This window comes from Symphodus melops (genome assembly GCF_947650265.1).
Source record: "Symphodus melops genome assembly, chromosome: 13".
NCBI classification, from domain to species: domain Eukaryota; kingdom Metazoa; phylum Chordata; class Actinopteri; order Labriformes; family Labridae; genus Symphodus; species Symphodus melops.
This window is the reverse complement of record NC_136703.1, coordinates 16,524,115-16,543,725: the sequence shown is the minus strand read 5'-3', so window position 1 is coordinate 16,543,725 and position 19,611 is coordinate 16,524,115. Positions and strand designations below refer to the sequence as shown.

Genomic DNA, 19,611 nt, shown 5'->3' with positions numbered 1-19,611 from the left:
AGTAGGAACGCATCATGAAAACGGAGCTTAGTATGAAAAAAGGGACTAAAAGCAACGACAACCTGTTGTTATAGAAAAACATACCGTCCTATCTGTTTTTAAGAGGTGGAAATGAGAGCTGTTTTAGCATGGAAAGACACAGTTCGTGAACAATGGTGAGAGTTTAAGTGATTCGGTTTACACTGCCCAATCCTGTGATGATCGGTGGTTAGCAACGACGGTTGCTATGTAAACTAGTGTTAGCCAGCTAGCAATGTAAACTAGCTATAGCAGCATAGCAACTTGTTTCATAAACTTCCTTAATGACCATTATAAGATATGAATTATGTTTAAACTAATATATTCTGCAAAATATTTGACTCTTTGTGCCGAAGCATGGCAGCTTTCTTTTGTAGCACTGTTTAAAGCATGCTCTGAGGGCTAATGATAATGTTAAGTAAGCTAGCAGTAGCTTGGTTGTTGCTGCTGATTTCTTGATCTAAATGACAACAATGTATTTTCTGAAGCTACCAAGATATTATTCCTCTCTCTCTCTATATATATATATATATATCTCAACATCCGTCTATCAACATTTAAGTTTTTATGCACCAAAACACTGACATTTTAGTAGACCTGCAACTTAAAAAAAAAAAAAAAAAAGCTGTTATAATAATTTGATAAAACATCGTCCTATCTACAGATGATGTCATTTATATGCTCGTCCTCTTGCTCTAAAGTTTGTTTAAATGTTTTGACTCTGAACTCTCTGGCTCTATATGAACCATGTGATATATGTCTTTGTAATACTGGTTTTCCAAGGTCAACAATGTCCCTTGTTTTCTATCCTTTTATAAAGTCCGACAATGTTTTTTGTACAACTATGAAATAATACTCTCATTTCAATCAGTCAATATCAATCAGTTTGACAGCTGTGTCTCATAACATGTTATCCTAAGACACGTCACGGAAAGAGCAGGTTTAGACCGGACCCTTTGTTATTTTATATACAGACCTCAACACTAACCCACCGCGAGCAAGCACATGGCAACATCTGCTAACACTGGAAGATAACAACTTCCTTTCGACAAACCTGGAGCAGAAGAACCAAGTTCATGGTGAACAACCATCTGAGAGAGTGATAAAGAAAGAGACAGATACACTAACGGAGTAACAAAAACCAACTTACATCTACCATAATATGCCACATTGATTTGTAGTATTAGCAGGAAGAGCAAAAAGAAGATCTGATAATAGTTATTGTAAGTGACTGTGGAACAGCTATGGTACTGATAGTGTGAGTTATAGAAGTAGGAGTCAAGCAGGAGTCGATCTGCTCAAGATGAACAAGTTCAGTTATTATACTGATAACATAAGTAAGACTGTGATATTGATAGTTGAAGTCAGGAAGGTTCACGGCATCATGCCATCTGCAGCAACGATCCACAGGGACCTACGAGGCAGGGGAGCTCAAAAACTCAGGTGAACATATTTTTAGTAACAGGAACATGAAGTTGAAGCGATAGCAACATTCAGTAATATGACATGAATGAATACAGACACGACAATGTGTCATGACCCCCGGCTGCCTGTAGTAGCAAACGTGGGGCTGGTCCAAACCTCAACCAGCTCTAATAATGAGCTTTACAAAACAAAAAAGCGGTGAAAAGGGTGTGTTTCTTTAAATCTTAACAGATCGTCACAATGTCTATCTCCTAATAGCTTCATTAAATGGATGTTTCATTATTATTCTCATTTGCAGTGTTTACGACCTTGCCTTCAAGCCAGATGGCAGCCAGCTTATTGTTGCAGCAGGGCTCCGAGTCCTGGTAAGGCTCTCATGTTTTCTTTGGCTGAGGCACAAATCTTTCGAGTCCATTTTCCACCGTGACATTTAACATATTGTATTTTTGTTTCAGGTTTATGACACGGCAGATGGAAGTATTATTCAGCCTTTAAAAGGACACAAAGACATAGTGTACTGTGTGGCGTATGCAAAAGATGGTACATACTTTTTGTTTCTTTATTTGTGTCTTTACTTGTTTTTGCACCAGTTGTCTTTTTTTTTCTCTTCCTCTTCTTCTTCTGCTAACCATTTCTCTCTGCAGGTAAAAGGTTTGCCTCAGGCTCAGCAGACAAAAGCATCATCATATGGACATCTAAACTCGAGGGTATTCTGAAATATACGTAAGCGTCACTGAAGTTAGAGCATTAGTATTAAAGCATCCTGAATAATGTGCAACTGTCCAAACCCATCTATGCATCTGTTCATCTGTAGACACAACGACTCCATCCAGTGTGTTGCCTACAACCCCGTCACTCACCAGCTTGCCTCCTGCTCTTCTGGGGACTTTGGTGAGTTTGAGTTTAGTTTGGACTTTAAAACTTGTAGAAAATATATTTTAGGAGAGAAAAACGTAATTTCTCCTCAGAGGTGACTGCAGTGTTTCCTCTTCCTTTTAAACGTTCTGTTATATAATTTACATATTTTTAAAGAAAAATATTGACCCCATCAGGACTGGACATCTTGATTTTACATTGACAGGTCTGTGGTCCCCAGAGCAAAAATCTGTGAACAAACATAAAGTGAGCAGCAAAATAACATGTTGTGGGTAAGTGTTTTTTTTTTTTTTTAACCTTCAGCTGCATTAATCAGCTTTAATGTGGCAAAAATCAAATTTGGAGAGTTTCTTTGATTGTAGGTGGACAAACGATGGGCAGTACCTTGCCCTTGGGATGATGAATGGGGTGGTGAGCATTCGGAACAAGAACGGAGAGGAAAAGGTGAAGATAGAGCGTCCAGGTGGCTCCTCCTCTCCTATCTGGTCGATATCCTGGAACCCCTCGAAGTGAGTCTGCATAAATTACTGCTGCATGAAACTGTGAGAAAAACAGGCTCAATTGTATCCTGTCCTCACCAAATAATCCGTATGATCTGCTTCCTTCTGGCCGTCGGAACAGTATGCCTCGAAGAGAAACAAGGCGTGCCAGACGTTCTTTTATTTCTGTTGCCACTGAAAAGCTTCATTTGCCAGCCTAACTTTGCTTCTTATGTGTGCTCTCTATGTGTAGAAGAGTTAGACAGGTTCTTTTAAGATGATTTATTCATCACTTATCTATTTTAACTTGACTATTCATTTATTTCTGCAACTGCACAGCACTTTATTGACTTACTTTAAAACTTCAAATAAAACTCGCGTCCTAATTTAAGGCCCAGTCCGTTTTTAGTAGCCTGAAAGTTCTGCACGTTCAGACAAACGAGGGCAGCTTTTTAATAAAGACCCCCTTTGCATTTATTGATAAAATAATTAACAGATTGAAGAAAAGGACAAAAAGTAGTGCTGCAGTTTGGCATAGATGGGCTGAGTTACAAAAAAGAGAATTGTGTACATTTAAACATTCTTTATAAATGTTTTTCACTTGAGCTGTGGATTTTCTGTCTGTCAGTATTTCTGATGTTGCTGTAGATCTAATTTCCTTCAGGATAATAATAAAGTTAAAGTTGAATATAAATGTGTTTGCCCTATACACTGTCCATACATTTTGAGTCAGGATCTGGGAATAAGAGCATGTTACTTTTCGATTAAACAGCCAGCAGGTGGCAGTGGTTTACCTTTGATAGTTGGAATAGTTGCTGTGAGTAGCAGGATGATGATGATGATAATAAATAATAATGATGATGATGATGATAATAATGACGATGATGAGCTGGAGAAGCTGCCCCTCGTCTTTGATGCCCCCCTACTGTGAGAGCCCCACCCCGGAGCTACAGAACAGGTTAGGTGGAAAAAAAAGGGACAGACAGGGAGAAAAAATAATGCTGGAGGAAGTGTAAGGATGACAGAGACGAGTTAAACATTGAAATGATGCACAACATACAGTGTTACTGAGTTGCTTTATGTAATATCATTGATCAGTCAGTCAGGAAAGTTTCTTTTGAGGTGTTGAGGATTCAGTTTCACTCATGGACACTTCAAGAGGAGGAATTCTTCTCAGCTCAAGGGTTTGCATGCATACGTATATGGGCTTACTGCACATTACAATAATGAAGATGCATTTAAAAAAAAAACTGGGACCTGGCATTGAAATACTTTGTCTTAGAGTAAACAAAGTAAAGCTTTCTATAATGACCGTGTTTCTCCGAGTTGAAGGAAAAGCTCTTGGCTGTGATTTAAAACGTCTTTCTTTACCTTAATCAAATGTGTGTTCACCAGACTACTTCCATCCAGAATCATTTGTGTTGTATTTTCACAGGGATGAACACAATGACATTCTGGCCGTAGCGGACTGGGGTCAGAAGCTGTCTTTCTATCAGCTCAGTGGAAAGCAGGTGAATAATGTCCAGCTTTATGTACCAATCCTGAGTCTCATTTTACAACATGGATCACCTGGATACCACAAACACGGTCAATGCATGTTGTGCACGTGCATATAGAATGAGCAGTTCTTATGCATTGTAAAAACAAGCTTGTCTGCCACTTCAGACTGTTTAAAGGGCATTTAGGTGACTAAATAAAATCAGTCTCATTAACTTGCATTGTAAATGCCAGTGCTCTAACAGCATTTTAAAACTCTTTTCAGCTCACTGCACTGTATGCGGTATGAAATTTCTATTGCGATAAAACCAAGAATTCTAGGTCTGCTAATTCCGTCTGCCTAAGATGAATATTATTGCAAACACTTTGGTGATTTTAAGACCTGTGTTTCCTGTTGTAATCAGTCTGTCAAGGTCTATTGAAACCATAACAGAACATTGGAAATGATCCTGCTAGGCTCTAATGGGCCCCTCACTGTCCCTCCTTCCTCCAAAAATTCCCTTTAGGCAATACCGTAATTATGGACAAATATGCACTGTTCATTACTCTGCCGTTATGCCTTCGGCTAATATATTGTCACTGGCCTATTCATCTCTTACAATGAACATTCACTTTTGATTAAAGGGATTGTTTTCAATAGAAGAAAAAAAAAAGCGTTGTCTTGTCAGGCAGCTGAGTGAAGAGAAACAGATGCGCTGAGTTCGGGAATTAATATGGTGTTGTGCAAATGGACTTTGAACATTTATACAATAGAGGCCATTTAAATCAGAGAAAGGCTTTCTTTTCATCAAACACTCAAAGGGGATAGTTGAATGTGCTGTGGACTTTGATGTGTTTAAGCCCCAGACAGTGGGAAGTATTGGCCCAGGCCCCTTGGCAATAAATATGAGAAATACTCTTTTTATTCTTGGTTTAATGTCTTCTTCTCTCTTTGTCTCTCTCAGATTGGAAAAGACAGGACCCTCACCTATGACCCATGTTGCATCAGCTATTTCTCCAAGGGGGAATATATAGTCATGGGCGGCTCGGATAAACAGGCCTCCCTCCACACTAAAGATGGTGTGCGGCTAGGAACCATTGGGGAGCAGAACGCCTGGGTGTGGACGTGCAGGGTTAAGCCCGATTCCAACTTTGTGGTGGGTCCATGAAATGTGAAGACGAATATCAATAGACGTTATCCCTATCCTGGAATAATAAGCGTGTTCTCTGGAGTGTAAGTTGAGGTAACATTCTGGAAAGCTCAGAGTAGAATCGGACTGTCAGTCTATATTTAATACATTTCCCTGACATGTGTCGCAAGCCGCGCAGATAAACAAGCCATTTTTTATTTTACAGTAACACCTTAGCAACTCTTTCTTCACCATATTGTACTGATAGTGATGATGCATACATTTAGGTATGTGCAAGTGGCAGATTCACTTAGTTGCACCATGTAGATGCTTTAACAACAGGAACATTTTCCCACTCTCACAGTCTTTTCTTAGAGGTGTTAATAGGATGTACTGCTACATTGTTATCTCTTATCTAGGTGGTGGGCTGCCAGGACGGAACCATTGCCTGCTACCAACTCATCTTCAGCACAGTTCACGGCCTCTACAAGGATCGCTACGCGTACAGAGACAGCATGACTGATGTCATTGTCCAGCACCTCATTACTGAGCAAAAAGGTACACTTAAGCAATAGGCTGTTAACGTTTATCATAGTGGAAATATTTTGATGCCAACACAAATGAGTAAACTTTCCACACACACATAACATGACTCCCCCCCCCCCACCTCCCTCATTTATTTCTCTCGTTCTCTAGTCAGGATCAAGTGTCGCGAGCTGGTGAAAAAGATTGCCATCTACAGAAACCGTCTTGCCATCCAGCTGCCAGAGAAAATCCTCATCTACGAGCTCTATTCGGATGACTCCTCAGACATGCACTATCGCATCAAGGAGAAAATTGGCAGGAAGTTTGAATGCAACCTGCTGGTGGTTTGCTCCCAGCACATCATCCTGTGTCAGGTCAGAAGACAAAGAGTTGTGCTTCTCAGACTGAATTCTACCGACCTGCAGTAACACTCTTTGTTCTTTAAATAACGCTCATGAACACTTGACAGATTTGCACAAGACGCCGTAGAGACATTTGAGCACTATTAACGAGATGGAAGCAAAGTGAGTCGGTGTTTAGCCCAAACAGCGGCGAGAAAAATGATAATACTCTGGAATTGCTGCTTTCCCAGATGTTTCTCACTAGCTCGCAAAAGGCTCCAGCTGTGCATGTGTTCTGAAGGCTATGTCTTTCCTTTCTTTTCATCCCCTCTTCAAACTGGATAAATTGAGACAGTTGAATGAAGGGGAGGGACCAGAGTGTTGAACCAGTGGGTGTCCCTCGGGGTTCCTCTCTGCTTCTCGTCTGTGTGTGTTTGACAAGAGGATGGTAGGGAGGAGGAGCAGCCATAGCACAGAGGTTATTTCCCTTTAAATCTGTCTGTGTGTGACAGAGGTGCTTCAGATCTCTCTCTTGGAGGCATGCTCGTGTTTCAAGCCTCAGACAGCTTTTAGACTCTGTAAATGGACTGTGATCGTACGAGCTGTGTATATCTGTGTCAAATCGGACCGCTGTTTATCTTTATAGTGTTGTTTTCTGTCAGTCGGCCACACTTACCGGTGTTTGAAGGAACAAAGTGCTGAAATGTGTTGGACATGTTATGAGAATGTTTAAAGAACGTAAAGAGTGAGATTAACAAACTGCAAACACATTTAAAAAATCACACTTCTAATTACTCTGCAGGAGAAGAGGCTTCAGTGCATGTCCTTCACCAGCGTGAGGGAAAAAGAATGGGTGATGGAGTCACTAATTCGCTACATTAAAGTGATCGGCGGTCCACAAGGCAGAGAGGGCCTGCTGGTAGGGTTAAAGAACGGCGCTGTGAGTATCATGAGAAATGGCGTCCCCACAAACTTCGAAACCGACGCTGCATTCAAACTGTGTGTCGCTCACCATTACTTGTGATGCAGATCCTGAAGATATTCGTTGACAACCCGTTTCCGATCACGCTGCTGAAGCTGTCAACCTCAGTGCGCTGCCTGGACATGAGCGCCTCCCGTAATAAGCTGGCTGTGGTGGATGAGCACAACACTCTCCTGGTGTACGACATCAACAGCAAAGAGCTGCTTTTTCAGGTCAGCTGGCATTAAAAAACAATAGAGTGTACGATGGACGATCATGCAAGATGTCAAAATGCAGTTCAGAGATAGAATTACCTAAGACGTGCTTATATGTATAAAGATTTTCATTAGGTAAATATCATACTCATGTCATCATTTCTAGTCGATGGGACACAGTTACCTCTAGATGGATTTGACCTTTATCTGCCCACCTCTCTCTATTGCCCTCCCTGTAGGAGCCTAATGCTAACAGTGTCGCCTGGAACACCCAGTGTGAGGACATGCTGTGCTTCTCTGGCAACGGCTACCTGAACATCAAGGCCAGCAACTTTCCTGTCCATCAGCAGAAGATGCAAGGCTTCATGGTCGGCTACAACGGATCTAAGATCTTCTGTCTCCACGTCTATTCGATGTCTGCTGTGGAGGTGCCTCAGGTGTGTAGCATGTTGATGGTCCATCCAGTCCAGATGAGGTAATGTGGTCGAATGAGATTATAGTGTTGACATGAAAATGAGTGTCGTGTGGACGGAGTCATGTTCTATAGTTCATTCAGTCAATTATATGTTATATGTTAATTATGCAATTATTTCTTGATGGTGGTGTTGTTGCCCTTCACAGTCGGCACCCATGTACCAGTACCTGGAGAGGAAGATGTTTAAGGAGGCCTATCAGATCGCCTGTCTGGGTGTGACGGACAGTGACTGGAGGGATTTAGCCACAGAGGCCCTGGAGGGACTTGACATAGACACTGCCAAAAAGGTCAGTCACACACAAATGACTGTGTCATTGACCCACTCAATTTACGACTTTAATGTTCACATCAAAGTGTAAATATAGCAGCGACTTCCTTGCAGTCCATGTGACTACAACACTTCTTCATGGGCCCTTACTCATAGGCTTAAGTCATCTGCAAACACTGGCCACCAGTATAAAGAATGAACATGACCCAGCAGTCAAATACAAACAGAAACAATTTTTAAATGAAAACATTTGGAGGCAGAGTCTTTATAAGGTTAGCACTGCAAAGGAAAACTTAAATAAGTCAGGTCCACAGAGGCCGTTGATTGAATGTGTTTCTTCCCTTTTCATATTTTCAGGCCTTCATCAGAATCAGGGACCTGCGCTATCTGGAGCTCATCAATAGCATTGAGGTAATATGTCGTCTTCAATATGGTGTGGTGGTTGGGTGGGGAAACAAATCACACACAATATAACTGAGAAGCCAAGTGGAGTTGTTCTTTCTGCTCACTGACGTCGCCAAAGTTAGACAAGGCTTGAGGGAGACTGGGCCAATCACATTTATTATCGCTATCATACATTTAATTGCTATGTTTTTTTCCCCAGGCTGCACTTAAAATGGTACAAAATGAAGGGTTCTGTATCATGACCTGTAGTTGTAACCACACACACACACACACACACACACTCACACGCTAGCAGGTATAGACTCAAAAAGCACACATACATTTCTTGATATAAAAGGCTTTTTTTTTTTTTTTCAACTTGGCTAGCGACAAGAGAAAGTTTCTGCTTTTCATTCTTTTGAAAAGACCAATGTGTGCTCTTTGATATGAAGAACTTTTAATCATTGGCTGTATAAACAATAATCCTCTCTAATTTCATTGAGACTGATGGTCTAAAAGCTAAGTTTGAGTTCAAAAGGGATCCGGCCAGAAGGACAATAATCTTGAGTGTTTTCTTGGTTGTTTGCCTCACTGTGTGTGTGTGTGTGTGCGTGCGTGTGTGTGTGCGTGCCTTACTGGTCTAGGTGAGTGTGTGCACATGCATGTGATTGTTTATCTCCACACCCATGCCAGTGTTAGTGTTGATTGATTTGCAGGAGAGGAAGAAGCGGGGTGAGAACGACAATGACCTGTTCCTGGCAGACGTCTATGCCTACCAGGGGAAATTCCACGAGGCAGCCAAGCTCTACAAACGGACCGGCCATGAATCCAGAGCCCTGAGCATGTACACCGACCTGCGCATGTTCGAGTACGCCAAGGTGATTAAACCGATTGAGAGAACAGAAAACTCAAACGCATGCACAGCATACACATACCATTTATCAATATGGACAGAACAACCTGAAACTCTCTGGATGTTTTAGGGGCTTGAGAACATGTGTTTTTCTTCATCATGTGCGGTTATGCCAAGTTGGGGCCCTGCACTGTGTTCAAACAGCCCCCCCTTAACCGTCTGTCTTTCATCTCCTCATATATCACTAGAATCTCCACATATCATTACATCGGTACACACACACACACACACACACACACATATCCCTTTACAACACAGGAGTCACCTACAGACGTAGCTGAGTCGTTTAAATTGGAGCACGAATGGAGAGAAATACGGCAAGCGCCTGCTTTTAGATGCATACTTTGATGAGGAGGTCAGTTGGAGTTGAGGCCAATTCATGCTTTATTATGTTTACATGTAGGGGGGGGTGACACTTTGATCAGCAGCATTACATCCACAGCACTGGAGCAGATGACACAACCATGACTTGCTTATATATGTTTGTGTGTATGTATCAGATTGTATGCATGTTTGATGTGTCTGCTGTATATTTATGTGGCTGTGTGACCATCTGGCCCTATAGGCTGTTTGTTTTAAGTAGCATGGACACCGGAGGGAAAGGTCTCCCAGAAGCCTGGTGTTTGGTTTGACTCTCTTCCTCCTGTGTCAGCCTTAACCCACATGGTTATGATGGTCTGAACTTCACTTCCCTCCTTCCTTCCAGAAAATCAAGCACTGGTATTTTACTGAGTTTATAACCGTGTGTGTGTTTTTTTTTCGCAGGAATTTGTCGGAGCGACAGACCCTAAGAGCACTCGGATCCTTATGACCAAACAGGCAGACTGGGCGAAGAGCAGCAAGGAGCCCCGGGCTGCAGCAGAGATGTACCTGTCTGCAGGAGAACATCTGAAAGCCATAGACATTATAGGAGAGCATGGCTGGGCAGACATGTAGGTGTCAGTCACTGTATGAAACCCTGAAACAGTCACACTTACAGACACACCAAACTGGGCACAGGAGGAACCAAAATGTACAGAATATAGTTAATATGCACATGTTCTAGTTAATCAAACAAAGACAGTTAAGTGGTTGGAAATGTTCACACACTGCACTTTGTACTTCTTTTTACTGTCAGTGTTGTAGTTCACTCACCCTGAAATCTTCTGTTTTGACACAATAATTGGAGCCTGCACCAGCTTCAGTTCACTACTTGACTCCAGCACAAACACAAACATGTTAACTAGTGCAAGTTCCTTTTGAGTGTTTCGCAATCTGTCGGTGAATTTTGTCAACAAGGAGAGGTTTATTTTATGACCATCTGCTGGAGCGGGAAGTTTCTGTCTCACCTTATAGCAAGGTTTAGAAAGATTTAAAACCAGAGGCAGAAAACATCCAGATTTTATCCAGTGAGTGCAAAAGAGTACCATGCCATTTGAAGTATTTTTTAACTAGGTCTCTAAAACTTTTCTCTCTGGAAAAAATAAAAAAACACATCAGACATAAATTGGCTCAAAAGATGTTTGGAGGAAATTCATACGAGTAGCAAAAAGGGAGGAAATTATTAAATATCCAGAACTTGTCTCTCACTTTGAGGAGTATTTAAAGGTAAACTTGACATGAGGTGTGTGAGTGTTTGTTAGGTAAAACAGACAAAATGAACTCCAAACTGCATTTTCACCTCTTGTGTGCATGCCATTGTGTGTGCCTGATTACTCTTCTCTTCTCTCATTCAGGCTAATTGATATCGCTCGGAAGTTGGACAAGGCTGAACGAGAGCCGCTTGCAAAGTGTGCGCAATACTTTGAGAAGTTGAAGCACCACGGCTATGCCTCGGAGACTTATTCCAAGATGGGAGACCTGCAGGCTCTTGTGCGGCTGCATGTGGAAACCCGGCACTGGGAAGAGGTGTGACACACTTTTGCACACAGGAGGCACACCTGCTCTGCTCATCATGGCTTATACAAACCTACTGTACATATATATATATATATATATATAGAGTGAGAGAGAGAGGGAGGGTATCCTGAGACAATCGCATCAATAACGTGAGCCACATTTTCTGTGCTAAAAAAAAACTTCTGCCTTACACATCACTTGATGTTTATGGCTTGTTCAGTTTCTGCATGGATCTGCAGAAAGATGCGCCGAATTTGTTGAAGTTACCACAGCTGAATCCAAGCAGTAAGACAATACTTCTGCCTAATGTCCTAACGCACTGAAACCTAAACCACACACACACTCCAGAGCTAATCATCCGGCTTTGGATTTCTCTGAATCCATGCCCACATGATGATTAGTAAGTGAGACTCACAAAGCACTGAAAGAGCATCAGCTTAAAGCTCCATTCTGCTTCCAATCAAATTCCTCCATCAGAGCCGATCATGCTGCACAGAAAACAAGAAGAAAATATTGCATTTCCTTAATCCATCTGCAGTCTGTAATCGAGTTTTAGGCGTAACACAGATGCATATTGCCGATTTTAAATAGTAAAACAGAAGAGCCAAAAAGAGAACATCAAATACAGATCACATGGCTCTGCTGTTTTGTCTGAGGATGTCTTCCTAGTTATTTATTTGATCTTCGGAGAGGAATAATGACAAAGCAGACGTGGGGGGGGGGGACAGCGGGACAGCTGGGTTTTATGTCCTTCACTGAGGGAGGTGGTCAACGAGACAGGACAGAGCTCAGGCTTCAATGGGCCATATGGATGCTATTTACCGTCTCACCCTCTCTTTTCTAAAACAAAGTTTCTTTAAACGACTTCGGGCTCACAGACCTGAGACACACACACACACACACACACACACACTTGTTTTCCCTCTCTTTTACTGTATGGTGTGTGTTTCTTGGCTCAGGTTTTGCTACAGTACATTTAGATTAATCAGTCACCTTGACAGGCAAATGTGTGTCCACAGGGCGCTTTATATCCTGTCATTCAAACAGCGTAAGAGCCGCAGCTTTACTTCTAATTGAGTGTGAAATCAACTTAGCTCATACACTTGTCTTTGTTCGAAACTTATTAAATAATGCCGTAGCGATGTTTTGACGGGGAAGTAATGTGTGAACCTTTCAGGCCTTCTCACTCGTGGAAAAGCACCCCCAGTTCAAAAACGACGTCTTCGTCCCTTACGCACAGTGGTTGGCTGAGAACGACCGATTCGAAGAGGCGCAGAAAGGTGAGCCTGCGTCAACACGACACAAGACATGCTCTTATTTTTTAAAGTTTCCAGGATTATTTCAGTCTCACATAAAAGTCTGCAGCCGCAGCCAGTGTTTACATATGGAAGTGATAAAACCCCTCCTGGCCAGCTCTGGACACAGACATTTTTTCACTCCCTTCTTTAAGATGCTCACTATCCACTGTTAAACATGATCCTCTTTGCTGGAGCGAAGCAGAACAGAGCCGGGCTGCCTGTTAACTGAATGACATGCATGCATGCCTCTAATCACCAGAACTACAAGCTGCTCTGATGATGATTACCAACTGTAACCATAGTTATAATCAGCTCATAGATTTATAATTATGATCTCAGCAGGCATATTTCCCCGTCTACATAATCTTCCTCTGCCTGTCTCAACTCTGGATACATGACTGAACAGGCCTGATTGTATTGGAACTTGGTTACGGTCACATGTTTTGCTGATTGTGTGTATTTTAGTCGGACTGTGACGCTGAATTGTGTCGCTTGTGATTGTAATTGAGCCTTAGATCCCGGTTCTGTCCACTGCACTGGTAAATCTCAACAGCAGCTTTAAAAAGGTTAAACACAGGACTGAGGTGCTCGGGGAATATATTTTTGTATTTTGAAGAGCTCCATCGAAAGTTTCTTGTGGGTCTGCAGCATTTTCCCACATACCTAAAATTGTCTTTTTGTTGGGTCATATCTCCAGTGTATTTTTGTTTGGATTAAATATCCTATTACAGTTGCTGGGTTTTCTAATTCCATACATTTAAATCCTTGCAAAAGAAGACAAAACAAAAAATATGAATTCCATGGAAAACTGGCAGCAACGATTCACAAAGTTATGCTTTATGCTTGACAGACCTTATTTCTTCCATACACATACTCAAAACATGTCCAAAGATTACCTTACACTTTAGATCCACCGATCTAACTCAGCGTTTGTTGTGTTTGTCAGTTTGGGGAACAGAAAATCAGAGCCCCAGCTGTACCTTTATGTTTTGTGTTCTTCTCGCTGGCTTTAACCAGCAGCAGCTGAATGTGGGTTTTTTTTATCCAGTGAGGTAGACTGATAAATATTTACCACTGAAATATCCTGACCCCTGCTGTGGTTGCAGGGAAAGGGGTCGGCGGTGGGGTCGACTCTTTAAAGCTGTTTCTAATTATCCGTCTGATAGGAACATGAAGAATAGAGCTCAGGCTTATTAGAGCTATAAAGTTAACTTGTTCTGTTGTTTCATATTCAGGAGCAACCTCATAGTTTGGAAAAGACGTGTGTTAGTAATTACATGTAAAAGTTAAGGGGAACTATATCCTGTATACATTAGGGTTGAACTGTATCTGGCATTTATTAGCTGAGTGTATTTGGCTCTGAGTGTGTGTAGGTGTGTAGGTGTGTGTGTGTGTGTGTGTGTGTGTGTGTGTGTGTGTGTGTGTGTGTGTGTGTGTGTGTGTGTGTGTGTGTGTGTGTGTGTGTGTGTGTGTGTGTGTGTGTGTGTGTGTGTGTGTGTGTGTGTGTGTGTGTGTGTGTGTGTGTGTGTGTGTGTGTGTGTGTACTTGTTTGCTACTTTTTGTGGTTACATAAGTCCTCTCCAATCGGTTGCTGGCATTTGTGATTGTATTGCCGTTTCAAACATTCTCTTTTGTCTGTTAGCTCTTTCAGGACACGAGCGGAAGTGCCAAAACAAAGAGCAAAAGTCTAATTAGAAGAAAGTGTTTCAATGTGTAAACATTTCTTAGAAGTAAAGTGCAAAAAAGAAAAAACAACAAAACAGCAGCGACAACTTAGCAGCAAAGGTGTCACCGAGAAATAAATAAATAAAGCAGCATGTTTTTCGATTGGCACTTCAAATAAAGCAGTGCCCCGAGACTCAACAGTTTTTCAAGGACACAATATAACGATCACTCCCTCACCTCTATTCTTTCTTCCCTTTTTTTTTTTTATCACTCTTTAGCATTTCACAAGGCAGGGCGTCAAAATGAAGCTGTGAAAGTCTTGGAACAGCTTACCCACAATGCCGTGGTTGAGAACAGGTTCAATGATGCAGGATACTATTATTGGATGCTGTCTATGCAGTGTCTAGACATTGCAAGAGGTGAGACCTATCCTCTGTTTTTCTATGAATTAAAGATTGTTTTTTTATTTCATTTGTATTTTACGCTGCACCTTTGTGTTATACTTGTTTTGTGTTTCTCTGAATCAGAAAGTGAAGACCAGAGAGATGAGATGCTGAAGAAGTTTGAGCGTTTTCAGCATCTTGCAGAGCTCTACCACGTGTATCGCTCCATTCAGCGCTACACGGTGAGAACATGCTACTTTTGTCATCTTAAATAGCCGGACCAGACTAAAATGAGAGCACCAGGCCAGCATTGAATAGCTGTCAGTTTGAGAGCTCTGGAAACAATACCTACTCTGTGGTCGGATTTGTGTTTGGGCAGAAACGCAACCTTTTTCGTCTTCTGGTTTATTTTAGATATGCTGAGAACCCCTCTGCAGTTTCTGCCCGCTGTCTAATCAACTTTTGTACTCAAATTTCTTCAGACCGCTGTGAGCTTGACAAGAAGGAGGTCTGGCTTAGTGAGATTGTGTCAATCTATAAAAAGGAGTCGGGGGGTAAAAGGAGATATGCACAGAGGTAAAGCGAACAAAAGAGAGTGACCAGTGAAGGAAGGGGAATTGAATCTGCTATGCCTTCAAAGAAACCACCGCTGTTATGTCTTTTTTTTTTTTTTTTTTTTCTGCTAATGTTCTTAAAAGTTGACGGACAGGAGATCTCCGATGAATATACCGCACGTAGCTGCTCATCGTGATAGATGAGCCCTTTATGCGATCGCTAAAATGATTAGTTTCCTCAAACCACTTTGACCCTTCTCGCCATGGAAACCAGCTGCTTGATTGATCATGATGACGAGATAATCAGCGGTTGTCTCCCAGCCCCATGCCCTAACTTGCTTACACACTAGTAATTCCTGATTTTGAGCGCTCCGTGGGTGCGCTGGCCTGTGTCAGTGTCCTCAGTTTGTTATTTCAGCTCTCGGCTGGGCTGTGGTTGCACCCCCTGCCACACAGTGAGGCATCTCTGTGATCCAAACCAGAGCAGGAAACTTCTTTATGTCACTTTGACTCCCCTGAGCAAAATTCAAACTATCAACCTCAGGATTAAGTACTGTTAGTGATTGCTTTATGTATTTTTCCCCCTAAAGGGCACAATGGGGTTGCAAGAGGCACAATAACGGATCGGCTGCTTTAAGACGAGGTTTAATGAAAAAAATTAAGTCGGGTGGAGCTTTTTGATCAGAGCCATTTTTCCCACCGTATTATCCCTTTTACCTTCTGTTTGTATTTTCCCCGCAGGATGAGCCCTTTAGTTCCCACATGCCAGAGACACTCTTCAACATCTGCAGGTTCCTGCTGAGCAACCTCACCAAGAACATACCACCAGGCATTTCTAAAGTGTATCCTTCCATGGTGAATTATAGTTTTAGGTATCAAGCACATATTTTTAGAATCAAGTATTGTGGGGCCTGTCCTCTTTGGAAAACTTTCAAGAACAGACATGCCAATCTGAAGCGAAGACTGGCACAGACAACGCTGATAAAATGATGGAACAAACAGAGATAGAAATAGAAGGAAAGCGGAAGTGTTGGCGCCACAGCGGAAACCATGCTGCTGCTGAGAGAAAGAAATGGGATGATGATGAGAAGAAGGAGACGATGTCAGCAAGAGGCATTTTCCTTCCAGCGTCTAAACAAATGCTTTGATTACTTTGAGCGTTCTCAAACATACACGAACACACTAAACACACTCGCCGACGGACTTTGATTCGAACAAATATACACACAGATCCACCAACACTCACAGCCACAACGACAAATCCACGTGGACTCACGCAGAGGAGGCAGAGCATGAGGAAGGGAAGTCCAGCCTTTGAGGAGGGAATGAGGCAGGGCTGATGGAGTCCTCTGAGGCCGTAACTGTGAACTTCGATTTATAGGCTGGCTGTGTGAGACTCGGTGGGAACAATTAAACACATTGTCACAAAATAGCTGCACTGAACAAGTCGTACAGCAGGAGGATGTGCATTTATCAGCAGTCCCAGTTAGCGACACAGAAGTGAACTGGGTGTGTGGGAGGAGCTGGAGAGGGATGAGTGGAGAGGAGCAGTGTTAAGGTTTAGGTGATGGAGGTATGCCAGCGTAGAGCTGTTGCAGCTGCAACTCATTGACAGGTCATTGCCACTCTCGGAGCTGTTCTCTTAACAATCTGTCTCTTTATAAATACAAATAAGCAACAATTTCCTCCTGTCAAACACAAAACAGCCACACAAGCCTGGGTAAGCACACACAGATCAAACCACCCACAAACAGCCATAACAAGGTATTACTTCCAAGGCATGCAGCCAATGTTGCTGGCCCAGCGTGCCTCTTGTTGTACTCATTAACAGAAATGAGGCAATGTACAATTATGTCTATTTATAAATGCTTCTTTTTAATGTTTTCCACATAAGATGAATTTTTAGAAAAACTGAAAAATCAACATCCCAATTTAAACTCTTTTAATAATTCCAACTGTTCTTACACTTGTTTTTCTTAACCTGATAATAAGTAACACCTTGTATGCGCTGGCAAAGCAGAGTCGAAAACTGGGTGCCTATAAGCTTGCCAGGTATTCCTACGAGAAGCTCCAGAAGCTCCACATTCCCTCCCGCTTCCAGGAGTCCATCGAGCTGGGAAGTCTCACCATCCGCTCCAAACCTTTTCACGACAGCGAGGTGTGTTGCTATATACGAGCACCCTAGCTTTAAATTGCTCTGCAATACTCTTGAGTTATTCTTGCCCTCTGTTCTCGATTGTATATTTTTAACTTTCATGTTTTTTTTCCTGCAGGATCTGATTGATGGCATGATGTGCTACCGCTGCTCCACCAACAACCCCCTGCTGCACAACCAAGGGAGCTCGTGCATCAACTGCAGGCAGCCTTTCATCTATTCTGCTTCATCGTACGGTCAGTGACTCAAAAAAAAAGATTGTGTCCATTACTTTGCTCCATTTGTGGTTTTAATGTAGCATATCTTCTCGTGTACAGAGGTGTTGCCTCTGGTGCAGTTCTACCTCGAGGAGGGCATCAGTGATGAAGAGGCTGTGTCACTGATTGACCTAGAAGTTCCTCAAACAGACGAGGGGGACGCGCGCTGGCAGGACATGGACAATGGTGGTATCCTTAAGTCTAAAAAAAAAAAATTTGACTACACACACACACACAGAAACTCATGATTCAAAAGCTTTTTATGAATTATTTACTCCTCACTCTGCTGCCCCACGAGTCTGAATCCCTGCCCTAACACACTGCTTTTCAAAATGAACCATGTGACTCTCCTCTGCCCTGTGACAGTTCTAAGAAGCTGTTTAGTCTGTGTTGGCCTCGATTCTGGGCTGGTGGGTAAGCTGTCAGAGCTAAGTCATCTTAGTTCTCGAGCTAATAGGGTTAGCAAGGCTCTCCTGTCTCATCTTAATGACACTAACCCTCCGCGAGCCGTAGCCACAGCCCTGGTGCAGGGATTAACCTGCATTAGCTGGCAGACACTTACTCAAGGGCATTGAGGTCTGCTCTGTTCCTCCAAAGCCATCATGTGACTGACAGGCACGACTGATTGGCATTTTTAGCACTCTTGCTTTTAGATTAGTTTCGGAGGGATAGTTTTAGAAATGTCTTCCCAGTGTTGAAAATATAGAATTACAGAAAACGTGCATAACAAGTAAATAGGATGCTAAGATGTGCGAAATATGGTGCTTGAGTTGTTTGTTCTTAATTACAACCAATCAGAGCCTCAGGCTATGAGGATGGATGATTTGGATGACTCAGAGGAAGATCCATTTACAGCCAAGATGAGCTTTGAGGTAAGATAGGACAGAGGAGATGAGGCGATTAATATTCCACCAACTGGGCAAACCAGCTGGAGAGGGTAAGAAGGACACGGTCTATAATGGAATGTGTGTGTGTCCAAACAGCAGGGGGGTTCGAACTTTGTCCCGGTCAAGGTGAGTCGCCCCTCACTGCGCTCCATGAGCAGGAGGGACGTGCTGATCAAACGCTGGCCCAGGCCGCTCAAGTGGGAATACTTCCGCTCCCTGCTGCCCGATGTGAGCATCACCATGTGCCCCACCTGCTTCAAGGTACAGCATTTATAAGGCCCACTGCTCGTCTACGCCCACATACTGCTTGTCTGTATTTCTTCTTCCCTGTACTCGTCCAAGGAACACGATGAAGCTGTTTTATTTCTGTCACAATATTTGTTAAATATAGATAACATTTCTTTGAATATATATTTTTGTTTCCAGACTGTTCTAATTTTGCTTTCTTTGTGTTTCTTTGTAGATGTTTCATAGTGAGGACTATGAGCTTCTGGTGCTTCAACACAACTGTTGTCCGTACTGTCGCAGACCCATTGATGAACCAAACTGATCCACGTAATCTCAGAGTAGCTAAATGTACTTTTGGACATTTTAACTGTCTTGTCGCTTAGATATACCGGTACATAGCTAGCTGGTAATCACTCAATGATTAACAGCTAGCTAACTTAATAAAGGAGTCAGACTTGAAGTAATAACTGTAGTGTTTGTGTGTCGGTCATTATAGCATTTAAGTAAACTGCATCATCAACCCAATTAGATGATCAGGATCAGATTACGAGAGGCTTTCACGGATTACATCTTCTAGTTTAAAAAATATATATACCAAAAAAATATATATATATATTTTAATATTTAATTTTACATATATATATATATATATACAGTATATATGTATGTATATATATATATACTGTATATATGTATGTATATATATATATATATATATATGTATATATATATATATATATATATATATATATATATATATATATATATATATATATATATATAACTGTAATAACCTATTTATTTAAAAAAAATTGTTCAG

At 41.9% G+C, this 19,611-nt stretch overlaps 1 protein-coding gene across 3 annotated transcripts; it reads left to right on the top strand.

Annotated features, from left to right (window-relative positions):
• Window positions 1–4: 4 nt before the first annotated feature.
• Window positions 5–19,401, top strand: ift122 (intraflagellar transport 122 homolog (Chlamydomonas)). 3 transcript variants are annotated; one of them, XM_079359183.1, is made up of 30 exons: window positions 5–155; window positions 1,377–1,461; window positions 1,742–1,808; window positions 1,899–1,983; window positions 2,088–2,166; window positions 2,258–2,334; window positions 2,525–2,591; window positions 2,682–2,828; window positions 4,234–4,309; window positions 5,240–5,431; window positions 5,824–5,962; window positions 6,101–6,303; window positions 7,073–7,210; window positions 7,300–7,464; window positions 7,686–7,883; window positions 8,068–8,208; window positions 8,547–8,600; window positions 9,290–9,451; window positions 10,252–10,418; window positions 11,202–11,373; window positions 12,542–12,644; window positions 14,606–14,746; window positions 14,855–14,952; window positions 16,006–16,106; window positions 17,257–17,422; window positions 17,538–17,655; window positions 17,737–17,865; window positions 18,475–18,548; window positions 18,660–18,824; window positions 19,027–19,401. In XM_079359183.1, exons 2-30 carry the CDS (start codon window positions 1,403–1,405, stop codon window positions 19,111–19,113), a joined length of 3,570 nt encoding a protein of 1,189 aa, XP_079215309.1. In that variant the 5' UTR covers window positions 5–155; window positions 1,377–1,402; the 3' UTR covers window positions 19,114–19,401. The 3 variants fall into 3 exon arrangements, with proteins under 3 accessions (XP_079215309.1, XP_079215311.1, XP_079215310.1); XM_079359185.1 differs by lacking the exon at window positions 1,377–1,461 and having other exon boundaries at window positions 6–155; window positions 17,737–17,862; XM_079359184.1 differs by lacking the exon at window positions 1,377–1,461 and having other exon boundaries at window positions 7–155.
• The last annotated feature ends 210 nt before the right edge of the window (window positions 19,402–19,611 follow it).

Excerpts from the sequence above, each read along its gene's own strand:
- ift122 (XM_079359183.1), top strand. The coding sequence starts at position 1,403 with ATGCCATCTGCAGCAACGATCCACAGGGACCTACGAGGCAGGGGAGCT. Across the intron at positions 17,866-18,474 it reads GCAGGACATGGACAATGGTG|AGCCTCAGGCTATGAGGATG; the intron begins GTATCCTTAAGT and ends ACAACCAATCAG. Across the intron at positions 18,825-19,026 it reads TGTGCCCCACCTGCTTCAAG|ATGTTTCATAGTGAGGACTA; the intron begins GTACAGCATTTA and ends GTTTCTTTGTAG.